This window comes from Lepisosteus oculatus, chromosome 27 (genome assembly GCF_040954835.1).
Source record: "Lepisosteus oculatus isolate fLepOcu1 chromosome 27, fLepOcu1.hap2, whole genome shotgun sequence".
NCBI lineage: Eukaryota > Metazoa > Chordata > Actinopteri > Semionotiformes > Lepisosteidae > Lepisosteus > Lepisosteus oculatus.
Window position 1 is genome coordinate 9297503 of NC_090722.1, and position 26669 is coordinate 9324171.

The following is a 26669-nucleotide window of genomic DNA, read 5'->3' on the forward strand; positions in this document are numbered from 1 at the left end:
TAAGCATTACTTGACATCACAAGGTCCTTACTGACATAAAAGGTAGAATGGTGAAGCAGACTGTCATTCTTAGCCACAACAATTGTTTAAATTCTTTGCGTTTATTACTAATCATCGTCACGAAACGGGTGGGAAGCGTTATCTGTGTCCAGCGATCTTTGGCAGACGCGCGGGCTGCAGCGCATATTCGAAACGAGGCTGCTCGTGTCGAGGGTGGATATTTCCGAGAAATCCCGGACTCGTCTGCTGCGCTGCTAGATACGCCTGGATTCTCGCCCGCGTCTCTCGTCCCCTGTTGTTCCATCGGGAGGGCGAAGTGCTCATGCGGGCTTGCTTCTGTACACAGGCAAGGTGACCTCGGCTCCAGCCTGCAGTCTCGCCTGCCCGTTCCCGGCTTCACTTCCTCTCCCAGGCGGGGCGAGCGATCCATCCCCAGGCTGTCCGACACCCGGAGGAGCCTAGAAATGACTAGAGGTAAGTAAAACAGCCAGAAAGGTGATGTGGACTTGTAGGTTTGGACAGTACGAACACTGAAAGAAATGACAATTCTGGTCTCCATCTGAGTCCGGGGGCACCGCCGAGTCTCAGTGCCGGCCACCAAGGGTACAGTTATACTGTGTCATCGTGCTCGGGGCTGGCTTACTCGGTGTTGCGCGAATTATAGGCAGAACAGCAAAGTTTTACTCAATCGTAACTGCTCTTCACTAATAATCTAATAAAGTTATACAAAAACAAACACTGTAAACGCTAGAGTACATTTAAATACAAAACTGGCCAAACTGGGCTGTCGCGCCTTTCTAGAGAAATTGCACTACCGGCCTACTTGAATTAAGAAAAAAATATGATGAAAACGTTTGTTTTTTCCCCCCTGAACTTCTTCGCACAAGTATCTGGAGTCTAAATAATGTATATATAATAACTAGAGTAGGACCTAAAATTCTACCGTGGTCAGATGTAGGCTGTTATCGCTGCTGGTGGAAATACGGGGATTTACTGTAGTGTTTTCAGTAGCTTGTTCCCTCAGCTGTAAAGTTATCGTTCATGCTCAAGCAGCTGATACAAAGACTGCTTTCCTGAATGACGAGCAGTTCGTGTATTGATAATGAGAACTGGACTATGCTTTATATTCGTGTTCGTCTCCGATGTAAAAAACTTACGCCGGGACGTTATTTTGTTTCTTGCAACAACCATGTATTGGTTCTAAATGAACACTTAAGACATTTTCATGTCAATATCCGATTCGCACAGCATGCCATCTAAGATCTAAAAATGCATCATTGTGTAAAATATCTCATTTAGTATTTATTGCAGTAGCTTTTCTGGCCAATCGCTTAATTTGAATCTGGATCAAAGTGTGAAAGCGCTTTTGCGTCGGGGCAGCTCAGACTGACGCGTTATGAGTTATTGAGATATCTCCGTACGCTGCGTCATGCTTTGGCGATGGTAAATCAGCGGGTTAGATCTCGTTGGAAAGGGACTGCTCAGCCAGTTCGATAATTCCTCAGATATATTGTCAGCCACCAGATGGAGTTACAAACCTGGACCTGAAATGCCCCCCTATCTCCCGTAGCAATTGGGAAGACGTTTTGCTAACCACTCTAAGAAGAATGAAACAAAACATCAAGTTCAGCGTTCGCCAGATTCCGCTTTTTCCTTTTTCTCTAATAAGCTCCCTGGGCGCTGTAATCTAACTGTTGTGAAATTCTGATGGGACAGACAGATGACAAATATGAAAAGACAACTTACACCGCAGTTAACGATAAATCTAGTTTCTAGAACTCTCTCTCTCTCTCTGTATTGGTTCCTTAGCATTGTAATATGAATCTTATGAAGGAGCCCTTAGAAGGGTGGGGCTAGAAAACAGTTGCAAGCTCCCACAACTCTTTGTGTAAAGAAGTGATTTCAGAACCCCACGTATCTAACTTGCATTTGTGTCTTCTAGTTGTAATTCTTGAAAGGGGGACAGTTGTTTAGGGCTGGTTTTGAACTGAGAAGCATTCAAGAACCCGAGTTTAAACCTCTTGGTGTTAACACACTTTTCATTACGGGAGTAAACATGTTTGTGACAAAATCGCCAACGTGCAATGAGTGGTTAATTTGAATTCAATCAAAGTGTGACTCGATTTCCAATCCCTATATCTCCATTGGGTAAATCATTACACAGTACTCGGATAATCAGCTAGTAACCTCTCGATCCTTTAAGAGGTAGGGATTTAATACTTTTATCTGATCTTCCCTGTCCTGTTAGCTAAACCAACAAAGATAAGCTTTTGGGACATGCGTATAACTGACGAATTCCCTTTGAGTTAATTATTTCCTTAGCCCAGGGCTCAACGGAATAATTGGGAGAATACTGTATTTGCGCCGTTGATCGGGCTGATGAAGAACTAGACATCGATACATTGCTACTACTCGGAATAGCCACCAGAGGGCAGAGCTGAAATATTCAGAACAACGGTGCTGGAAAAATTCAGGACCCGCTGATCACATTTAAAGCAGCCCCAAAGAACAGGAACTTCGTTCGTTTAGTTCCAGTTTCACGTCTTGTTTTTATTCCCAGTTTGATATTCTGTACATTGAGGCAGACATTTATTCTGGGGATTAATAGGGCAACACATTGAGATTCAAACAAAAGCATTGGTTGATTAATTCACCTTCTTTCATAGACTAATACTGTGCAATGATGTCCTGTCTAGTAACGTTTATAAAGGGACATCATATTTATTTTTTAAATTTTGTAAATAGATTTGAAGCAACTGAGCCGCTGGGTTGTTTCTTTTATTTTTTTTCTAACCCTTTAGGAAGAAGGAGTCTAACGCTACACAGGAAGCTTATCTCCTTTAAGGTGGATGGAACATTTTTTTTTACTTTCCGTGTCTTTGCAAATCATTTATCGAAAGGAACTTGTCATGATATCATAGTATCTTATCTGGTGGTATTGTAAGATCAACACTGCGAACGTAATAGGTTTTTGAAGATAGATAAGCATCAAGATCTTTAGGGGTAAATCAGATTGATTAATATGCTCTCTAGAAACAGAGGGTTGTAAAGAAGGCCAAGGGCGTTATAATGTGTAAAACACCCCCTCCACTGTGAATTTACCACTACTCGCACTGGGAGATACTTCTGTGTCCCAAGAAGGGATATAGGTTTACAAAATCGTTCAGCCGTCAGCAATCTTATCTAAAAAAAAAAACTTTGAAACTGAGTAACCCATGCAGGGTTGATAAGTACCAAATCCCAGTCGACGTTTTTAGATCTATTAAGAGTTGAAAGCCCATTTAAAAGCAGGTCTCAGATGGAACACTGGAATCAATTATCCCGTGACAAAGTGGACATGGTAGGTACCTCAGGACCAGCACCGAGAACCAGTCTTTTAGATGCGGTACGTCCATCACAATGGAAAATGTCATTTTATTTTCCACTAACGTGCGCGTTTGCGAATGCCATCTAACGGGTTAAGACAACCCTTTCGCACCGTGAGACTCTGAAGGGGATTGCGGTTTCTCAAGCGCGTTTGGAGCTGTCAGAACGTGGCCCGGGTGCTCTTCCTACGTTCTTAGCAACTACACAGCTGCGAAATTCACAGCACTAGGCTTTCTCGGCCTGTTGAAATCTGCCCGTGCCGTCATTATCTGCTGAGGGTGGAGAGAGGAGGAGGAGGAGGGATCGTTGCTGTTCCTAACCCCTAAAGTTTCACGGAACTGTGGGAAAAAAAATGGTTTAAACTCGGAGCTGTTAAGTACCAGACCTAGGCGGTCACATCAGTTAAACCTGGGAATTTGAAATGCGTGCACTTTTAATACTGTTTCCGACCGTTTCTTCGTAAATAATGCATTACCGAACACAGTTATCTCGACTTATCATATAAATGGGGTTACTTCCCAAAATAGAGCACGGCTAGAGAGCTTATTGGTCGCCCTTTCACATGCCAACTCAGAAATACCGATCTCCGATTGGTGAAGGAGGCGGCTTTGTAGCTGTCGGTCTCGGCGTGTGTCTTCTAGGGCTAACACGAGGGGGCCGAACCAAAAAAGTTTTTTGTTTTTTTTTGAGGGGGGGGATAGCGTTCACCACCTCTATGCGCCCTGCTCCTCGACCGTCTTTGCTCTCGCAAACTTCCGAGGAGCAATTTTCGTGATATAGCGTTACAGCTTTATCTTGGCTGATCCAAGAGGTCTTTTTCTTGGGGAAGTTATTTTTCGATATAAGCCGTGCGTGATCTCACCCCCCCCCCGTCGGAAAAGTTTTATTTTTCTGTACTCCGGCTTTTGTTCCGGGGGGGGGAACGGGGAAGCTGGCGAAATTGGGCTTTTGTGCGTACAGTACACGGGACATTTCCCCATGAAACCCGGGAAGTAAAGTCGTCGCCTGCGGCCGCGGGGGAAGAGCTGACTCAAGTCTGGCCGGGCTGCGGGGGGCTCGGGCGCGTCGGTGCCGGGGAGAGCGAGCCCACCGAAACCGGGGATCATGCTGATGTATTCCTGCGAGAAAGCGGAGCTCGTCACTTCGCGAACCGTCACCCGATTAGTCTACGAAGCGGAGCAGGAGAACCGTAACGGATGCCATTCCTCGGCGGGGAGGTAGGAAACGGGAAAGTGTTTTCGAAGAATAAAAACCCGGAGCGAACACGGGATCGCACTGCGGTGCTTTGTATAAGTTGGCTGGAGAGATGCTTTGCTGTCGCACGTTGCTTCCCTCTGTTTCCAGTTTGCACTGTACTGTCTTATTTTGCTCAGCAGTGCCACAAAGTACATCATTGCCAGCCACCGGCCGTGGGTTTAAATGAGCCATGATCGTCTTTCTTTGTCTCAACCTCCTGCGCAAAAGTGGCGTGTTGGCAGCAACAGTTAGAAGATGTCTGGCAATTGATTTCTTTTTAGTGCTCAAGTGGGGGAAAGAGATGCCTCCTCTTGTCCGTTTACACGAAAACCGGAGTTTTGGTTGGATTTGTTTCGTCTTTCAAATGTGCTGCTCATTGTTGCCCCGTCTCTTGCCTGGAAACGTGCGTCTTTGAATAAGATGACCCTAGTGGATATCGCCTTTCTGGAAGTCTCTCTTCTCGGGATTCCAATGCTGTCCGAAAAAATGAGACTTTTCAGGCTCGGTTAATCTCGGTTTGAACTTGCGTCCTGTAAGGGGGACCAAGTTCCGTCTCCTTTTAAGCGAGACCAAGCGTTTCTTACCGTGGGCGAGAGAGGGAAATGCAGTAAGCACGGGGAGGAAGACGGTTAGAGCCATAAAAATAGGAATTTAGGAAGAAAAACTATTGCTGTGGGTAGTCCACGTCTTTGTCAACAAAGCGAAGTTGACCGGTCAGCTTCAGGCGCGACCTGGAGATACTTAACGGTGCAGGAAAGCCTTATGAATGGAAACGCTTTTTATATTTAAACATCCGTAGCAGGCAGGCACTTTCAGCTTTTCCAGGAAGGCCTGGAGGTGTCTGAGCGTGTCTGAGGGCTGTGTGGTTGAAAGGAGGCGCCGTGGCTGTCAGTGACATTGTATCGGGGAACAACGTGAAGTGTCTCGCAGCCTGTGAATTGAGATATGTTTTGCCTTCGCCTTCCAGCTGTCTGGTTCCAAGGCTTACTAACGGGTCCATGTAGCGTGGATTAGGTACAGAACGGGTCTCTCTCCGGTTCTGCACTTTAATTACAGTATCTGTTGTTTTGGGAAGACGAGCCGACGCTTGTGGGTTTTGGATTTGTTTGATTGGTCATTGTGTCAGCAGGTTTAGTAGGTCTTTTAAGACCAGGGATCTAAACCTCGGGCCTAGTGTCGCCTGATATTTGTTGTTTCAGTGTGAGCAGCCAATTAAAAGATATAATTCATTTTTAATTGGACTCGTAGTATTTTTCTTGAGCAGACATCTCAGAACTCCTTTTTGAAAGTACCATTCGCTAAAAATCACCCTGCAGTGTTGTTAGATTTTTTGACAGTTACGCACCCAGTTAATTAGACCAACTTTGTAACGGAGCAAGTCTTCAGCAACCAAGTGTCAGAAACTCCAGCATTGGAAGATTTTGAAGAAGCTGCTGAACTGGTCAAATTGGGCCACAAATGAGCTGATTTGGATATAGATGCTGTGGACAGACTAGCCCTCTAGGATGAGGATTGTGGACCCACTGTTTCCAGTGTTTTCAAATCATCTACTAGAAATATGGAGAATTCAGGTCCTTACGAAAAAGAATGCTTGAGATGTAAAGAGGTGTTTGTGTATGTACAGTACTCTGGTGCCCTTGGTCTACTCAGTCTCAGTGTGGGAGTTTGGTTTCCTGCGCAATTTTGAGCTGGAGTGATTGACCGCAGGTTTGTAGCCCCACAGAATCCACCTCTTCTGATGGAGAGGGAAACCACTTAGTTTTTTTTCCTGAGAATTTTGACTCTGGTAAAACAGAATTTCTGTTCCTTTACCGGCTATTGACTCCCGCTTGTGAGCGCAGAGCTCAGTCTGCCCTGAATCCGTGCCAGCATTGACAGGGAAGTGGTGCTCTTATCTTTATTGAGCGGCCATTGGAGATAAAGTGCTGTTTTAAATAATCCCAGTTCCAGCTAAAGAGGCCTCAGGGTCTGAGCTGTGCAAACACAGTTTGGCCAAGGTTGTCTTACATGAGGAGAAGGGGCTAGGAAAGCAGAGGAGCAGCTCATTTTCAAAACGCAGGGCAGGCTGGCCCTGTGGCCACCTGTCAGCATCTGACATCTGTCCGGCTGCACAGTAATGGCAGGAAATGGAGGGTGGCTGAACTTTTTTTTTGCTACACAACGCACACTTCGTTTCTTCACTTGGGCCCTGCTTTGTGTGGTTCAAAGCTGCACTAACAGCTGTGGCGAACATTATGCTCTCTCCCTTGGCAGTTTGAGAATGAGCTCCTTCCTTTTGTCCTTTGCAGAGTTCCTTCAGTCCTCTTGACTTCGTGCTCGGTATACTTAGCTGTTGGCCGTGTGGAGGCCTGGACTGTGTGGCGAATTGCAACAGTTCTCGCATGAGGACATTGTGCAGTTTCAGGATATCCTCTCTTGTCGCATGCAGATGGTATCTGAGCTGTTGCTAAACCATTCGTGAAAGCCGGGCTGGCAGGAGCATGCCTGTGACCTTTGCCTTCAGAAAATGTAAATTCCACTAGTTGTGGTTTTAATTTTTTTTTTCAAGGCAAAAGGGCTGTTTTAGTTTGTGAGCGCCTACGTGATTCGAGTTCTTTAAGAACATCTCTTTACAGAGAACGTTATGTGTGCTTAATCAATCTAGATGTTGCACAGCACCTTTTTTTTAAAATAGGGAGCAGCACAGTCTTTAGAGAAATGCGTGGTTACCGCGGTTCAGAGGAATCCAAATATGGACTCAGTGGTTTCAAGGGTTTGATGTTTCCTTGTGAAGATAAGTTACTGGTTGCACCAAGACCCTTACTGGAAGAGTTCTGCAGTAGAGCATACAGGGGTGTTATGGGAACTCCAGTCCTGGATGGAGGGATGCTCTCTGTCCTGATTTTTTTTTATTACCTCCACTCCCCCAATGGAACTACTTACCTGAACTGCAGTAATTTAATTTATTTTTCACAGTTGGGGGGAAAAACAAGGTGCTACATGTTGTTTAGAGATCTGTAATCCACGGTGGACAGTATTCTTGCATACATGGTATAGGGCACCCCTGACCTATGCTGACTTGCCAGGATTTTAGGAATGCCCAGAATAATACAGTCTCTGTCTCAGGCAAGTTGTGGAGAGGCATAGAACAGACTGTCATCATTCTCCCTGTCCTAAACAATCTTCAAATTTGTCCCATCAGAACAGTAAACGAGCAGTGCAATCGCAGACACCATTACCCTGATAATGTGGACATTCCTAATATTTTGGTCACTTGGCATAATTATGACACCTCCAATTAATAGTAAGTAAACAGATCTGTGATTTTTAATGTTGTTGTAAGGCCCTTGTGTCTCTCAGACAAAAGTGGTGCATTAAGGAGAAAACCGGTACTAGTTTTATCAGGAATGCTGCACTTGAATATGAGAAATCGAACTACTTTGCCTACAAAAGCCTTCAATGTTTTAATGTGAAACACGCTTTGGGTATTTGTGATGGGTACAGGAAATGTAGTCTTCGAAGGGCTTGTACATTATACATTAGGAAGCTGAACTTTTTTAGTCATAGTCCCTTGTTTTTGGAAGACTCTTTTGTTCCACATTAATGTAGTCTCTGTTGAGCTTTTTAAGTCTTGATTTACCTTGTGGTTTTGATGGCCTTCAATCCTTAATCTCTTTCTTTTGTTTAATTTGCTTCATTATATCTGGTTCTATTGCATAGTCTGTACACTACACTGCGTTCTATTGTGCAGTTCAGCTCAAGTGCTTTGAGATATATTGAAAGGCGCTATATAGAATGATATTGATTGATTGCGGGTTTTGGAGGTGAGTGCCTGGCAAAATGCCGGAGGAAGCTGGTTTTTGTGCAGGTTCTGTTGCAATTCTTTTGTTCACTTATGTGAGATGCAATACCGAAGGACAGCTGAGAAGACCTTTTGGGGTTGGAGTGGTCCATTCCAGAGTAATTTGTCATAAGAATGCAGCTGGACCTCAGTTAATACCCCCCCACCCACCCCAGCCCTTGGATCACCACATTGGGCAAGCGTTTAAAGCCCCAACACTGACACAGCATGAACACGCCACAGTGCCAGGGCCTGACCATTCATCTGAGCTGTTCTGCACCCTGCACATGCACAGGACAGTGTCCAGAAGAGGGGAAGTGACATCATTTGTTTTCTTAAGAGGGTTCTGAAAGCGTGTTTTTGGCTGGTAATACAGAACTATCATGAGTCACACAGAGTTACACAGACAAAGTACTGTGTAGGTAAAATGCGATCAATGAGACAAAATGAGATCACGGAGAAGAGTAATTTATGGACAAAAGCTGCTACAAATTGCAAGTGAAATCACAATTACACAAATAAGAGTTAATAAGACCCGAATAATAAAGTTAATAATTTCCTGACGGCTTTCTTTTTCAAATACAAAGTGAATAATTTAAGGAAACAAAATGGGGATAGGGGACCTCAATCACTTAACTTTATACAATGTACCATCATTTTACCTTACTGTATGCAAGCCGCGTAATTAAATTTCGCTGATAGCTTTTACTGCTGGTGTCCTGCTTACAAGATTGGACAAAGAACTGTCACAATGAGCACTGCAGAAATGCTTTGTATTTGCGAGCGCTACGTGAACGCTTTCACACTGCGATTCCGTATCTACGTGATCCGTAAGAGTCTAAGTCTAGACTCTTGCAGATCGGTGGCTGAGATTAATCAAAAATGGCAAAATTGCCATGGCCAGTTAATTCTCTCTGTTTAGCCGTGATCAGTAGGTGGAAGCTGTGATCTGGACATGATGGCCAGAAATTTTGACCGGAGCCAAAACTGAAATTTTAAACCCAAGTCTTATCTTCTGAATTTAGGGAGAGAATCACCTTAAATTCATGATTTAAGTCGTGCCATGTTGCCTGTCTGTCTATAGGGGCTAACCCTGCTTTGTCTGTGTGCAAATCCTTTGCCCTTAAGGTAGTAGCTGCAGCAGCTGATAGCTTCTCGGAAAACCACGTGCCATCAACCAGATCTGCTTTCCTTTTCACAGTTCTCTGGCACAGCAAGCCTCAAGTGTTACAGGCCTACTCCTGCGGACAGCTGTTCCAAGCGCGGAGGGCAACAAGTTCCGCCTTTATGGAGATGAAGCTCTTTCTTCAGCTTTGGCTCCACTGATTCCAAAGGAACGCCGAGCTCATCTCGGGCATTGTTGTGCCTTAATGGGGAATGACAGGACCTCGCCGTGGTGAGCCGTGGTAAATTGAAGAAAGCCTCACCCCCCCCCCCCCCCCGTTGAGAGTTCATGCCAACGTTTTTGGTGTCCGCTTTGAAGCCTTCAGGCTGGAAATCCTCCTGGATTGTACGCGAGTTTCTCCGGGGGAATTGAGCTCAGCGCAGGGAAGAATCTCAGCTCAGCAGGGCCCCTGCAGAATGCGTTAGCTAGTCCTTGTTTGGGTTGCGTCTGAGGGCTCTGGTTAGGGGATTTGCGCTTCATACGGGCGGGCGGTGTATGTTTTCGCCGCTTAGGGATCTAGCTCTAAAGCCACTTCTGAATCGGGTTCATTCCGGTTGAGCCATTTTCTGGTGGTCATGAGCGTTCAGGATGAACGTACAAAAGTTTTAACTTTGAAGGTCCTGTTTTTAAAAGGAGGAAACCCTTTTGCTTTTGTGTTTTAGTGTGTAGACACACAAGGAGATGTCCTAGTACCTTCCAAAGATTTTTCTTCATTTCTAGTTTCCCCTGAAACGGGCTGGGAAAGTCCTTAGCATTTTGGTTCTTTGCACTTGCTGGTAGCATGTGTGAAAAGGCCAAGGCCTCCTCCTGTTTTTTCTGTGACACGCTGCCTTGCGGGGGCTTTCTTGACGTGATTTTAATGTGTCGGAGTCGCCAGAACCTTCTTCCTGAGGCTGTGCTGGGGCTCGGTGGAGAACTTTGAAGCAGTGGTTCCATGCAGCGTTCTGGCATTCAGGAAGTGGACCGGAAATCTGTGAAACTCTGGAATTGGATGGTTTGAGGATGCCTCAAATGAGCTCGTCATCGTCTCCCAAGAAAGAGAGCCGACCCCAGCGCTGGATGTAAGAGTCGTTTGAAGGAGTGTTTCCGGTCACCTTGAGCCGCCAGGGCAACTTGAGGAAGGATGTCTGGGAAGGGGACGCAGAAGCTGGTGGCGGCCCAGGCTGCGCCCGTCCCCATCCCGACGCTGACCGTCCTGCCCCCCTCTTCCGACACCGAGGCCTGGTCATCGCGGTCTCCCAGCCCCCGGCCCAGGAGGCCGCGCAAGGGAAGGCAGGCCACCGCGGAGACCAACCTCCTCCAGCTGCCGGGCGCCGGCGACGTCCTCGCCCACTCCAGCGACGAGGAGGCGCCCTCCTGGTCGCGCTGCTCCACCCCCAGCGCCTCCCCGCGCCGTCGGCGGTTCCTCCTCCAGAAATGGCTCCACCGGGACCGGCCGGACCGGGCTGAGGGAGCAGGAGTCAGCGACGAGTGCAGGTTGGTGGCTGACTGTGCCGCTCTCTCCATCCCCTTACCCCCCCCGTCCCGCCTCGCCTCTCCCCTCTGCATCACATGGGCCAGTAGGTTATGGTTATGGAGCTCGGGACCCGATGGATAGGATTTGGTTTCCCGTTACGTCATTGCCGACCCACCTGTCTCCTCCCTTTCACAGACAGGAAGTAACCTTGCAAACGCCATGCGTGCATTTTGTTGGTGGGGGGGAGGGGGGGGCTGGGCTCTTTAGTCATGGCCAGCCTTGGTAGCCTGGCTGCGACTTCAAAACGGGCTCAGCACCTCCAGTCTGTGGGATGAGAGAGCAGGGTTTCCCCTCTCGGTTTTCCAGCAACCACTGCTGGTGCTCATGCCTTGGAGTCAATTGATGGTAAGCGACACCCGGACTTTCTGGTCTTGTCGAGGGCTGTGAGGCTCACGTGGGTGCTCGGCGACCATTGGCGCCGCCGTTGGGCACGCTGGAGGAGCATGGGTACGTGGTTCCCAAATGAAGGGCAATGAAATGTTGTCGAGACCAGCGGATAGAACACAAAGCCCCATTAAGCAAGGTGTCCTGCAACTACGGCAAACATCAAAGCACCCAAAAGAGGAGACGCACATCAGTGTCTTGTAGATCTGACTTGCTGCCGTGTCCGTCGGCTATTTTATCGGACTACGAATACTGTTATTAAAAGAATGCTGCCGCATGTGTTTTACAGCAGTTGTCCCCGACGTTGTGTTTTAAATAGGCTTACATGACACTGATTTGTGTCCCTTTGTGTGACCTTGAGCACATCGACACAAGAAGGGCTGAAGATATATTTCACATTCTGGATTGGAAGTCCAGACCTGAAGCACGTAGAAATGTTACGGAAGGACCTGAAGTGAGCTGTCCTGCAAGGAAACCCTCAAATTTCCCCAACCTGAAGGAGGTCTATGAGCTAGAAAGGGTCCAAATTTGTAAAAGCTGATGCAAGAGACTCATTAATAGTTACAGGAAACCTAGTTCAAGTCCATGTTTCTCAAGGTGGTGCTACTGGATGTTGGCTTTAAGGGTTCATACATCTTCATGTGTAGATATTACTGTTGAATCTTCTTGTTAATGCAATTATCCAAATCTTGTAGGTAAATTAAATCAGGTTGGTTTTTTTTGTTTTTTATTAAGAGTTTCATGAAGATTTATTTACATTTTAGGTCTGAAATGACCCGGAATAAGGAGCAGTCCTCGGCCAAACCTTTTGTCAGCACTGCATACCTAAGCAGCAAAATGACCGAAAGGTGTTGGCTTAGATATATCGCTTGTCTTAGGACAAAAAAAGACAAGTTTTGTTAGACTGTTGAGACGATGCATTCGTCTCGCGTTTGTCTGTGGGGTTTGAAATTCCAGATTAAGGACCGCTGTACATCCATGTATTCTTAAAGAGGCCTTGAAGACAATTTAATCTTAAGGGTTTTCTGACTGAAGAGACCAGAACAGAGACACTGAAAGGGTTAATTGTGTCTGGGTGAGAGAGGAGAGGGGGTGTGTCTCTTATCTTGGTTTTCCAAAGGATGTTGTCATCGGCAGCCAATCAGAGCAGCCTCTTCTGCTGAAGATGTCATCAATAGCCAATCAGGACTGGGGGCTTTGCCGCAGCCCCCCTCCTCTTGTTTCTGCCCCCTGATGCAGAGCAGGCTGTGTTTGGCGCAACTCAACCGGCTGATTGTGTACCCTTTCCTCTCAAGGTTTGGATTTGGCATTGGAATTAGAAATAACAAGCATTTTACAAATGTCCTGGGAGGGACAGAAGCTACACTGTATTGAGGACAGTAGACAGTAGTATATTACTTTAAAGCAGATGTCTCCAGCTCTATTTCTGGTGTCTTCTGGCTTCTGTTCCACTTGACTTCTGCTATATTAATGACCTGCGCAATTGTGATAATTCTGTGCAGGCCATGGGGAGTTTCATATGGAACTGTACCTTTTAATCAGTTGAAGATTTTGAATAATCAACAGACTTATGGTATATACAGGATTTCCTTATCTAAGAAATCAGTTTATGAATTGCCTACTCAGTTTGAACCACAAGCCAGAAGACACCAGGCCATCCAGAAACTGAGTTTGAGACTCCTGCCCTAGAATCTAGAATTAGAATACATCTATTAGGAAGTGTTGTGCAGCACAGATATCCAATCAACCTCTAGACACAAATTGGAATGTGGAACAGACCCGTATACGAATAGTTCAGAATCCCCCCACCAGATCAGGGTTTCCTAAAGTTTTTCAAATGATCCAACAAGGAATGGGTCTTAGGGTAGAGGTTACTCATATACGATACTGAAGGCATTTTTAAGATCTGAGTAAAGGAAAGGAATAATTTTTACAGGGGATTTTAAAGGAAAGCTACTGTATAATCTAGATTTCATGGCCTGAAAAAAGGGGGACAAAACTGGGTACATTTAAAACTGGTTTAATTCATAAGTTACCCTTAAACCACCTGTTGAAAATTTTGTCGTGAACTTGAACCTTGTTTCATGTTTAATTGGGGTACTGCAGGTGTGTACCTCAATGTCGGCGAAAGACTGGTGTACTTGAGTTGGGGCTGATGCCACCTTAATCTAGAAAGATCTCATGCCAGTCTAAGGGGGTTCTGTTCAGTTCCTGGGTGGGTGGACTGTGGGGAAACCAGGTGGCTACTGTAAGGAATGTTGATTTGACCAGCAGGTGGCGCTCTTCCCCCTGAACCAGCATGTCCAAACCATTTCCTCAGCGTGGTGCTGTAAGTAAGTGTTAAGATGAGGTCCTGATGAACTGGCTGCTTAAAACATCGCTGCTCGTCAGTGTTGGGTAATCCCACGGACTACTGAGGCAGGGCAGCCCAGGATGGAATCATCGATGTCTGGGTCTCACTTAGTGAGTGGTTCAGTGCCTTGGGGATGAGATGTTTTGGGTGGTCAAAATGATGAAGGTGTTTTGCACTTCAAGCAAAGCCTTTTCTAGGTCAGTTTTCAACAACCAAAGAACCAAAACTACAATAAATGAATGGGTGGAATCAAGCCAGGATTAGTTTAGTTAAGGTTAATGAATTGAGAGCTCTTGTAGAGCAGAAGTTGGACGAGTGTATGTAGTAGCAGGAACCGGCTGTCCAAAGCCCTAATGTAAAAGCTACTCGAGACCTATTATCTCGGCTTACCCTGCGAGAGCTGCTCGACAGGGTGCCGGGTGTTGATCCGATTCTCTGCAAGGAGGGTACGGATGGAATCCCGACCAAAACAAACGGGAACCAGACGAGTCTTGCTCATACTTGGCTTCAAGAATTTCCATCTGACCAAGAAGCAAGATTTGTTTCATTGTCAGAGGGCGCGTGCCAAGTCAGAAATGAGAGCACACAGATTATCATTCCTCCGCCACAGGATTAGGCTACTGGACCGCTGAAGCTTGGGTCAGCCCCATGATGCCCCAGCCGTCTTCGTCGTGTGTCAATACTAGATCGCTGCAAGCTGGAGAGATGCAGAATCTCTCTTCCCAGACTCGGCGTTCCCCCAGCCCACTCTTGTAATCTGCAAAGCAACTGCACTCCAGTCTAATTTCGACAGCCCTGCCCACCCCCACTCCCTGTCGTCCATCAGCGGATTATTTGGGAATGCACACAGCGGCTGTAAGGAGATTACATTTCATGTTTAGTGGGGGATCAGATGTGTTTTTGGATTATTGCGGCTGGTAATCCTTGGAACGGCTTTTTCGTCTTAGTCGGGAGTGAATGAGGTGGGGAGGGGAGGAGCTGATAGATGCCACTTGGCTCTGAAATGTTTTGGATTGATGTAAAAAAAATGACCTCTAGTTTCTAGTTTTGTCCAGTTCGTATTTGACTCGTCTTGTCTTGGCACACCTGTAGAGACCCCACATAACCTCCAACGTTGTTTAATGCATCTTAGTCCTTCTCGAGATGTGACCCAGAATGGAAATTGGAGAAGCCAAAATACCACTGCCTTCATATCGGGTGCTGGGGCTTTGCGGTTTAGGGGGACCACAAAACAAAGAGTCAGTCTGGGGGCATTTGGAAGTAAAGGTCAAGGAGGTTGACGTCACGGGTTTGTGTCTGAGTCAGGACTAGAATTCCTCAATCAGCAATGCACAAACACTGAGGATAAGGCTGATATTAGTTGGCCAGGGGCTGTGGTGTAAAGCCTTGAGCCTGGTGAAGAAAGCCTGTACGTTGCTGAGGAACCTGTAGCATTTCCAATGATGAAGGGTGTGCTGGACAGGCATTGCCTGCACTTGCGTGATCTAGGAATCAGGTGATTGTGTATCAATGTGGTCTCTTTGACTGTCGTCACAGGTCTCTTTCCATTTTGTAATACATCAATAATCTTGACAACCTGTGGGTTGAGAGAATCTTTGCAGGTGATTGTGGTCTCTCCCTCCTGCACCTTCAGTGCTGGAGCAGGACCAGGTCGATCCTTTTCTTTCAGCGAGCACGTAGGTTCGTGTGCCTGCACCCTAGAGTCATTATTTTGCTCCTCCTCTCCCCCATAACAAAAGTTGAAAACACACAGACCCCGATAAATAAGAAAATGATCTGTCGTCTTCTCTCTTCCCCCTAAACTGAAGGTAAGCATTTATATACTGCTTCTCAGTGAAAATAAACTTTGCAGGACATAGCATATCATTGACAATTTGATTTCTGCACCAAACCGCCTTATACTAACTTGAAAACCAGAACGTGTAGAATCCATCGATCCCACCAGGGTAGTGTAGAAGTAGGTGGAGACACAGTGTGTTCCCTAAGGTATGTAGATCAATACTTTAGGGATTCTCTTTGTCTCCTGGAGAGCCGAGAGCTGCATCTCTGACAGGTGTATGGATTTTGTCAGCTGTTAGACCGAAAGGGTCTTGATTAGATCAATCCATTCCTGTAGCGCGCTGGTCTGCACAGCAAGCTGTCTGAAGAAACCAATGCGTGTGATCATCCTTATTATTTTCCGCGGACTGAACTAGAATGCGTTTACTGGGGAAATGCACCCATTAGCTCACGACCTTTTAAGATTTCTTTTATTTGATCCGTCGCTCAATTCCAACACGAGCAGAAGGGCGGCATTAAACCTTGAAATCTGAGATGAAGTGAATTCGGCCCAAGCCTGGCCAACATGTCAGAGTAATTCTGATCTGCATTTTTTTTTTACCACGTTTTTTTCCCCAATACCGCTTTTATCAAAGGTGCTGCCTGGCCTATCTAATGGTGACTTTAATCCTGATGTTGAGTCCAAGTCTGTTGCTTTTGTGATAAGCATGGTATGGTATTCTACTTCAGAGGATGTATCTATCAAAAAATCTACATGTAGTATAACTGTATAGTGTCTTTGAGATTGTGATTGTCCTGTCCATCCTGTTTATAATTAACAGCTATCAACGGCATGTTTTGATACTGTGTAAATAAAATGTGGGGCAGTCCTTTTTTCTTCTTGTCAGAATTGTGTTTCTGTTTTGTTTTTGTGCGGCCTGAACTTGTGGTATTTTATACACAGAAACAGGCCAGGTTTATTTTCTTTAAGGGTTCTGGTTAAACAAGAGTCAGAAGTGTCCTGTCCTGCCAATAAAATCAAAGCTACTGAGCTCGCTGCATGTATAACTTATAATTACGTTACGCCTTTAAAACATTTTAAATAATACAACTAATATATAAATGTGACGATTAGTTTGATTAACATGATGGGGGAGTTTATGTACTCTATTTTTGTACAACGGTAGGAGAATGCCCCCAAGTGTATAATCATAAGCATCATTATGATCAAGACTGATTTCAGTAGACTTGTGCAGCTAAGCAAGGCTGGGACTGGTCAGGCTGGAATGGGAAATGAGCACAAGCACATTGTTGCTGCTGGTGGTGGATCAGTAGGACCTCATTTTCCAAAACCAGAGGTCCACTGTGGTGACCTGTAAGAGGTATCGTTCTTCTGGGTTTCCCTCTGAATCAACAGTGAAGCAATCTGGCATCTAACCTGGTCCTCTGTGGGAGGGGACTGTAGGTGCAATCATTGCTCCCACTTCAATGCTGTACAACTGCACTTATATCACCAGCAGTGATATAAGTGAATATATCACCAGCAGGTGTGTCACCCTGCAGCTCACAGCTGGCTGCCCACTGGAGGGGAGACTCCTGGGAAAAACTAAGGTTGCTGTTGGTAGAGGTGTTAGTGGGGCCAGTAGGGGGCGCTCACCCTGTGGTCTGTGTGGGTTCTAATGCCCCAGTATAGTGACGGGGACACTATACTGTAAAAAGGTGCCATCCTTCCGATGAGACTTAAACCGAGGTCCTGACTCTCTGTGGTCATTAAAAATCCCAGGGCATTTCTCAAAAAGAGTGTGGTGTCCTGGTCCTGTCCTGGTGTCCTGTCCAAATTCCCTTTACCAATCATGGCCTCCTAATAACCCCAGTCTCTGAACTGGTTTTATCACTCTGTTCACCTCTCCACTGAGAGCTAGTGTGTGGGTGTACTGGCACACTCTGGCTGTCTCGCATCACCCAGGTGCTACTGGTGGTGGTGGAGGGGATCCCCATTACCTGTAAAGCGCTTTGGGTGGTCTCCAGAAAAGCGCTATATAAGTGTAAACAAAATTACTTGATTAGGACTTGCACAACTGGAGCATTTGGGGCTCCAAAGCCGTATTTAACTAGAGTTACAAATGAGGTGAAGAAGGGTGAAATGGAGCGGTTTTAGGAGATGAAATGATTGTCGTGTCTCAGAAGCGACGCAAACGATGCTGTCGAATCCGTCCCCCCCGCTGTCTGCAAGAGCAGGAAAAGAAACCCCTTCGCGGTGGGTGGTGATCCAGCCCCCGTATCTGACCTGCAATCTCTCTCTTCCTCCCCCTCGCTCGCTTGGCAAGTGCTTGCGAATGAGGCTGCCCACCGATAGATGGAGAGTCGGAGGCGTTTTCGCAGATGCGACTGGCAAGAGCTTTCTGTGAGCGGAGCCGCCGCCGCTCCTGCCTGGTGTTCAAACGCGCCGGTTACCGGTTCCCGGTCCCAGGTCGCTCGGCTGCGCAGCCGAACCGAAATCCGAAACCGGGTCCTTGTCGCTGACCTGCTCTTTGCCGACTGATTGATTTCAGCTACGGGTCGAGGATGCTCTTGTAAATAATAAAAAAAAAGGCCTCGCTCGCGGTTGTCGGAAGCACCAACCCAGCAGTATAGAAACAGGCTTAATCCGAAGAAGACTAATGATATGTTTGAGTAAGTACGGGAATTCTTCTTTTCTTCGTCCCTGGTCTTGTTTCGGGTATGGTGCGAGTGCTGTCCGGCGGTTCTTCGCTAGATGCATCATAATTAAAAGCGCTGTCCTGGCTGGGCATCTGTGCAGAACTGCCGGCATCTCAGAAAATCAGGCTGGTAGGTTTCGATCAGAATTGCCGAGCCGTCTTTGTGTGCGTGTAGTCCAAAAGGGCCAGATACGTTTTCGACCTTAAATTGTTTGCTTGTTTGTTTTTTTTTTAGATTATGGGCTCACGTTTTCCTTGGAAACTGAATGCAAAGCTTATGTCATTATTTTGATAGCTAAGGACGTAGTACATCGGCGTTTACATGACCACAACTCCATCCTCTCGCTGACACGCCAGAACCCCAATGTGCTCTCTAGCTGTCGCGGAGGCTTTGTAGTAATAATATCGCCGTCTGCATTATGACATTTCCGGGAAGCCTCCGAAAACCAAACTCGTTTTATCTTTTATGAGCCTCCGTTAAACCTTCATTTCCTTTTTTTGTGGTCAGAATTCAAACGGGAGGGGGGGGGGGGCGGCTTGAGGCTCGCATGCAGCAGATCCCGACAGTGGAACAACAACAAAACGTCATTGTCTCTTCATTTTTGTCTGTTAAATTCCCGTCGAACTCGACCGGTTTTTTCTCTCTCCTCTCAGTAAGACGGGCACCGTGTTTGCCGTAAACAAAGCGCTCCGCGCTCCCCGGTTCGCTGGATGTGAACCCCCGGCAGCCGGTTTCGAGTCGTTTGAAGAACAGGAAGGCGTTTGGCATCGGTTTTCCCCCTCTTACCCTCTTCAGTTTTGCAACGTTGGCTGCTGTTCTTTCATGGCTCGTGTGCGTTGACAGTTTTCTTTTTAATAACCCAAGAGGGAAGTGGGGGACTTTGTCGTCATAAGCGTTTAAAGTATATCGTGGCAGATATTTGAGAATATTGGGTTGGTATTTCTGCATTGAGCATATGTGTATATACTGTACCGCAGAAAACTAAATGGTTAACTGTTGATTTCGGCAACATTTGCTGGTCATTTCTTTAATAAATCGAACGGTTCGATCTTTCTAGAAGGCTTGAGCCCTCGTCAGGTCCTTATATAACTACAACACAACATGGGTTTGTATAATAACAGCTGCTCTTAACCGCGACCATCTACTCAAAGGTCTTCTGTAGTTTCCTCCGGAAAGCGTGTTATGTGCAGTTTTTCTTCTGCACTGGCAGAAATCGTTTTTTTTTTCCATTCCTAGACGTCACCTGACACCGGGCTGTCGAGGAAAAGCGCAGTCTTGTGAAAAAAACAATTCGATTCTCGTTTATTTAAGCCGTTCACGGACGCGCTCGCTAAATTGTGTTTGCTTCCCAAGCGAGCAGTGCTGGAAAAAAAAATCCTTCTTTTTCTCCGCTGGTACTTAATTTATACAGGTCAACACTTCAACATCAGACCCAAAGCCTAACGACAGAACGGGCTGGTTACGGTTCTGCTGAAAATCGTTTTTTCTTCGCTAAAGTTCCCAGCGCTGGTCAGCTGTCTGCATTTTTTTTTATTTTAAAACCTCAATGTTAAATCCCAATTGCCCTGATACAGCTGTCGATTTTAGGCTCGTATCCGTGTCATGGGTTCTAATTCTGGTGGAAGAGGTGGTTATTACTTGTCTGCCCTGCGTGAGCTTCGGACCTGGTTGATTGACGCACACAGAGCCCAGGTAGCCCCCGACGTTACTATTTTAAAACCTCCCTTGTTGTTGAATTTGCCTGTAGATACTGCCTTCAAGGGGACGGGTCCCTGCTGCTAATACGGTATCTTATTTAAAGCTACAAACCGTGACACCACATTGAAAAGAGACGGCAGGCGGCTTTACAAGTCACCCGTGGCTCGTACGTAATACAAACAAAACAGACCGCATCAACTCTCGGGCGTTCGGATGTTCATGGCCAAATGACAGAAGCTGCTACTTTAACACGGTCGAGAGAGTCAGAAGTAGGTTATTCCGTGATTGAAGCGATTCAGCGACAGCACCCCTTGATCAGTCGGGGACTTCAAAATGTAGGAGCAGGCCGCTCCAGTGAAGTGGATGTGACGAAAACTGCCGCAGGTCACCACATGGCGATGGGCTTGACCAGCCCTGTTCCAGGAGAACCAGAGATCGTACTACATCAGCTTTATGGGGTATCAATCAGGGCATCAGTTTTCTGGATGTTGGGATCATCTTTTTCCATCAGATTTGTCCAGTTAAAACGTCTAGAGATTCTGTTCCTAATAGAGATAGAGTGGCCCTTCAGGACAAGGGTTAGCCATACAACTGACAGCAGGAGAATCGTAGCTCTGGAGGGTGAGGAATGTGGAGGTGTTCAAAGTTATGGAGGTTCCAGTCGAGGCAGCAGGTAGCCCAGCCCGGTCCGGTCCCTTATTTGAGACCACTATTACCTTGGAGACCGGTGGAGAGAAGGGAAGGAGGAAGCAGAAAATCTGTGGAAAATAGAGGGCACAGGACAGTGTCTCAAACCCCTGTGACGTGACATGTAAATAAAAATGGCTTTCTTCACATTGGGAAGTTATTTGAAATGCACCTGAACACATGTAATTCTATTGCCTTTGTACTCTCATCTAGATGTGTGCATATAGACTGTTTTGGGTAGATTTAATACTGTCAAGTTTGGCTTTTGTGATTTTCTGTGTTTATTCATGGAAATAAAATAAAGCCCTTAAATCAAAATCGGGTGGCTTCGGCAAAGGACGAGAGGGGCCGAGGCCAGTGTTTCTTGGTAAGCAGTATTAGCATGGAGGCAGGTGGAGCCCCAGTACAGATGTAAGCACTGTGCTGCACATCTCCCTCGGTCCACCTTAACAAAGAGCCAGGCTGGGGAGTGTGGCTACCCTTGTGAAGGACATCTGCACAGCAGTTCACCCTGTGTGTTTTTACTCTCCCTGGGAAACCGCGCCATGCTGTAATGCCCAGTGTAACAGGAGCTGGATATTCCCAAGCTCGTACTAATGCAGAGCACGCCACCTTAACCAAACCTCAGCCTGAGCCCCACTGAGCTCAGTACACTGTACTTGCCAGTCTGCAGTCACTTTGGCACTCCTGAACAGAACTGCTTAGAAAACTGCCCAGCAGGGCTGTGCTTAAGGGCTTCTGATTTAATATTGTGGTTGCGGTTAGCTTTCCCTTTTAAAATTTCCAGGGTGGCTGGGAAGAAGCCAGATTCTTAGACCGCTGCGGATAGTTCTTTTCTGTGCAAAGGAGGCTTTTGTTGAAATACTCTGTGCATGATAAAGGACGTTGGTGTTGCATAAGCAGCTGTAATGCTGTCGGTTGTTTTGCAGCAGTGTGGTGTAAAGGTCAGTGTTCTGGAATCGGCACTGGAGGGTTGTGTGTTCCAGTCCCTGGTGAGACCCCTGAGCACTGTTCCAAAAAACATATTTTAGTGGGTGCAAATGTATCTCGCTGGGCGGCATCGTGGCAAATTGCTGCCTCGCATGGCTGGGGCCCTGGGTTAAAACCTGGACCTGTGGTGCTGTCTGTGTGGAGTTTGCATGTTCTCCCTGTGTTTGCATGGATCTTCTCTATTCCCCTGTTTCCACCCACGGACCGAAATGATACTGGTAGGTTAAATTTGCCCTGGTGTGGGAGTTTGTGTTTGTGCCCGTGTCTGCCCTGTGATGGACTGGCGTCCCATCCAGGGTGTACCCTGTCCTGTCGTCTTTTTAGGTGAATGACGGTTTGAGCTCCAGAATTAAAAAAAAAAGCAGACCAGCCTGGTAGAAACACTGAAGCTGGGAGGGGGGACTCTCCACTTCCTGTCTTTGGGAGCCTGGGCCTGTTGTTTGCTTACCATTGAGGCTGTTATCAACTGTCCGCAAGTCGCGCTCCCTGCCCGACACAATTATGCGTTTCGAAATATTAGAGCGAAGCAACGTTAAAATAAAGGGGGGGTTGATTTTTGCAATTTCTGGCGCTTCTCCATACGCAAAATGAATAGAAACAACAGGGCGCAAACAGTTTAATAAGGCATTTTAATTTAGTAAAATACTGTGGAAGCTCGAACGTGCGCAGGGACCTTATTAACGCCTAAAAAAAGGCTTTATTTTCTACATTGACAGCACTGAAGCAGGCTCATTCAGGCATGGACTTCCGGAACAATCAAACACCGACGAAGATTAATGGCTTTTCCTTTGGGTCTCACTAAGGTTTGGGGACTCGTGTTGAAACGTGCGCAGATAACGAAAAAGCCTAAAACGAACGCAGGATCCGCTTGGTGGCCGGCTGGTGCTCGATCTGTTGAGAAGAGGGCAAAAGACACGGTGAAACTAAAAAAAAAAAAGATTTGGTCCCGGGCCAGCAGGCGCCATTGGAGAGGAAGGCCTCCCCCCCCCCCTCTCTGGCACTCGCTGCCGTCGCCACGGCAACCCGGATTGAGCCGCTGCGGCCTGGCAGCCGGCTGGCAAGCCTGGGCCTCGATCCTTAAGGAAAGCGACTGAAGGTGAGGGCAGGGAGGGAGTGGACGAGAAATCGAAGCCCAGGAGACGAGCAGAAAGGGAGGCTGGCAGGGGCGAGAAGGACTTAGCTGGGTTACAAATGGCTGATCTTTAACTGACAAGCCCCCAAGACGTGCTCTTATTTCTGCCTGACTCACTGGGGGTCACACGAAAGGAAGGAAGGGAGGTGAAGTTTTACCTGAACATCAGCCTACGGTATCTTATCGTGCTGTGTCAAGTGCACAGCTTTCTGTTCAGCCTCTCGCCCAGTCACCCCTTGCGTGACAGCAGTCAAAGGAACATGAAGGAGACAGTTCACTAGGGCACTATTTGTAGATAATTTAAAACCCAAATAAGAGGAAAAAGGTAAAAAGAGGAAACGGGCTGAGGGAACTAGCTTTTGAACACGACTTCATTGAGTATCCTCTTCCCTCCTGACTATAAAGATGTTCAGTTTCTAAACCGGTTTTCTCTTTCTCTTGGTAGAACAGTACAGAACCACCGAATGATAAAAGCAGAACAGGGCACATTTCTCGCCAGATTTCGCAGCGGAAAAGCTGTTGGATGAGCTTCAGTTACTGTCTCTGCGAGGGGTTGAATGAGGCTCATCAGTCACGGCAAAGATGAAATATAGGACATGACTTGTTTTTAATGGCCTGCACTTTGTCAAGGGCTGTCCTTGAACGCCTCTATATATACACACACACAAGTTTGTTTGGTTGAAAAGGGTGGCAGGCGTTAATAAAGTGACCACAATGCAGAACCCCCAGATATCTATCCATTTTCTAATCTACTTATCCAGTACAGGTCTGCAGAGGGGGAGCTGGGTCTGTCCTGGGAAGCAACAGGCTCAAGGTGGGGTACACCTTGCTCGGGACCCCAGGCCATCACAGGGCGGGCACAGACACAAACGCAGACCCCTGCACATTCACATCAGAAGCTAATTAGCCTAACGACCCCCCAGAAGCTAATTAACCTAGTGGTATGTCTTTTGGACTGTGGGAGAACACCACAGCAGAGCCACAGGAAACCCACAGAAACCTGGGGAGAACATGCAAACTCCACACAAACAGCACCGCAGGAATTGAACCCGGGGCCCGAGTTCTGTGAGGCAGCGAAATTAACCACAGCGCCACTGTGCCACCTGCCCCCAGATTTCCATTTAATGTGATTGTCTTCCCTTTACCAGATCCATTGTAGTAAGTGACACTAGTAAGGCTGGGAAAGAGAAAGGGGAGAGAGAGGACAAGCACTAACGAGCCTTTAGAACTGGGATATGGTCACTTTTCCCTCCCAGAAAGCACTGCGTGAAAGCGGATGGGGAAAAAAAACTCTCGTAGAGCACTATTGGAAGCTTTTGGCCTGAGACATCTGGGAGGGAGAGTTGGTAAACATTAGCATACCCCTGTCCAATCCCAATTTTCCCACGGTTCACTTGAGAGGGAGCGTGCGAGTAAGGAAGATTTATATCGTGTCTGGGGTAGTCTGGCGTGGGGGTGGAATTTGAGAGCTCGCCCCCAAGTGAAGAGCAGCAAATATAGGATTACCGTTGCATTTCCGGCTCTTAATTTAGCTGGGTTCTTGCCCTTCCAATGTGGCCCTGAGGGTCATTCCCTGGATATAACTGTTAAACTGCTGTCAGAGTGGCTGATTTCCTTATTTCAAATGGGTTTCTTTTATCTTACGGGATATCTTGTTCTGTGCGCCTTATCCTATCCTGAATTGAGGGGTGGGGCATTGTAATACTTCCAGGAGGAGAACACCTACACAAGCAAACACTTCCCCAATTTAAGCCTAAACGTACAACCAGAGTTTTTGAAATTACGAATTACTCATTTGCTTTGCTGGTCAACATGGCTTGCCTTTTGCCAAAGTAGATCTGATCATGAGGAAAATGGATTATATTTAAGAATGGCAATGGGGGGGAAGTCTTTGCACAAAGTGTTGTGGGAGTCTGGAACAAACAAGCTCGTAATTGCTGATACCTTGTGATTCTTCATGTAATGAGTAAATCCTTTAGATGTTAGATTGTCTTATTCTCATTCTGTGATGAGCTGGCTCTTGTGTGAACCAGGAAGTACCCTCCAGTGTCTGGGCCTGGTCTTTGTTGGATCGGTCTTTCTCTGTGAAATAAAATAAACCAAATGAGTAGGGATGTTAACCCTGATGTTGTGGCCCCCTCTAGCCCTTACCAACCATAGTCTCCTAATAATCCCCCTCTCTGAACTGGCTTCATCACCCTGTTCTCCTCTCCACTGAGAGCTGGTGTGTGGGGAGCGGACTGGTGCACTTTGGCTGCCATCACATCAGCCAGGTGGGGCTGCAGATTGCTGGTGGTGGAAGGGAGTCCCCATTACAGAAAGCGCTATATAAATGTAAAGAACTATATTATGATTATGAGTTTAGTATTCTTAAGAATTATTTACTAATTGGACTAATTGGATCAAGACAAAATTGTTGACATTCCCAAAACTGGCCAGGTTTGAGACCTGTTTGGTGTGCAGAAGCAATACCTTCCTGTCAAGAAATAGTGTGTGAGAAAGGGAGGCTATAAATGAGAAGAGCATTCCCTTTCATTTTGCCCATGTAGCTCCTTGTCAGTTGACCCACAAATCTCTTCCAGTCCTTTCATGCTGAGATCTATAGGATGAGCTTCAGCAGTAGAGCTGGATGCTTTGTTTTCTACTCCCACCACTCTCTGTGCAAAGAAAGGCCCTCCATTTTAATTTCTAAAAGCACTCACTCTTAATTCCCTCTTCTGTTCTGGGGTGCTGAGCTCAGTCCTGATCCTGAAGTAGTCTGTGGAGTCGGCTTCATAGGGAAGGACTCTGAACATCAGCCCTTAGAAGAGAATCTGTACTATAACATTGACTGATATTTTGGTTGTTATTAAGGACAACTCTGTGATTTTTCACTTCTGCTGTCAGACATTTAAATAATGTAGTCGGGCTGGGAATGCGAGGCCCTGGCAGACATTATATAAGTTCTTTAAACTCTCAGGATCTGGTAGTGCACTCTGCAATGTTTAATCAGAGTCCTGATTTAATTAGCACCCCTGCTCAGAGGAGCAGAGGTAATCAGTCACGTCACATGGGCGTACAAGGGCATCCCAGTCCAGGATTTGTGCTGGGTTCCCAGTGGCCTTGTAACTCTCTATTGGCTCCAGTGGCTGGGATCTCCAGTGCCGCTTGCTAAGAGATGGAACATGGGCTGAGACTGTTTGTTCTCTGCATCCCTTTTCATCTATAAATAATCAGTCTTGTTTATAACTAGTTGAGCCTGAATGTCTGGCAGTACAGTTTCTGTAAGGCAGAGTTTATTGTTGGTTATCTAAAAAAGTATATATATTTTTTATGTGGCCCATTGCCTCAATTTCAGTGGATCACTGTTACAGTACTGGTAGAAAGTGTCTGGAGTTTTTCGTGGGACAGGTTTGTTGGCCCTGGGGTTTTGTAGATGACCTATGGATTGGGCTTCTCCAGGAACAGGGCACAAGATTCCTCTGATTTGGGGCTTTTTTTGCCTGGTCACTTGAAATTGTGGAAGAATTTGCGAGAGTAGGTCCGATGCTGGCATGTTTTCAGTCATACAGGGGCATGCTGTTTGCATTGGAGCTTGCCTTCCACACTCTCGACAGCAGATCTGTGCTGGCTGGGCTGTGTTGTTAAAGCAGCCGAGATGAGGAACGAGCTGTACTGCCGTCCTTGTGCCGGAGAGACTTGACCTACGTGGTGTTTTGACAGCACTGGGGAGGACTGGGAGTTCAGCCAGTGTGTGCTGTCCGTGGGGGTGGAAGTGGGGGGGATCTGCTGGCTCAACAGTAGCCGCGTTGTGACTGAGCACCTGTTCACCCCCAGCCTTCATAAGCTTGAAGGGCCTTGTCTGTGGCATTTACAGAATATTTT

At 46.6% G+C, this 26669-nt stretch overlaps 1 protein-coding gene across 7 annotated transcripts in view; it reads left to right on the top strand.

The window, feature by feature from the left end:
• The first annotated feature begins 214 nt into the window (after positions 1-214).
• The window catches only part of gramd1a (GRAM domain containing 1A), a 49416-nt gene continuing 22961 nt past the window's right edge, over positions 215-26669 (top strand). For 2 of the 7 annotated variants that reach the window (XM_069185423.1, XM_069185426.1), the window contains exons 1-2: positions 224-474; positions 9624-11063. In XM_069185423.1, coding sequence (XP_069041524.1) covers positions 10711-11063 — 353 coding nt within the window. In that variant the 5' untranslated portion in view covers positions 224-474; positions 9624-10710. Of the gene's footprint in view, positions 475-4050; positions 4584-9623; positions 11064-17793; positions 18272-26669 lie in introns of those variants that run through there. The other 5 variants (XM_069185427.1, XM_069185425.1, XM_069185424.1 and 2 more) reach the window with 5 other exon arrangements.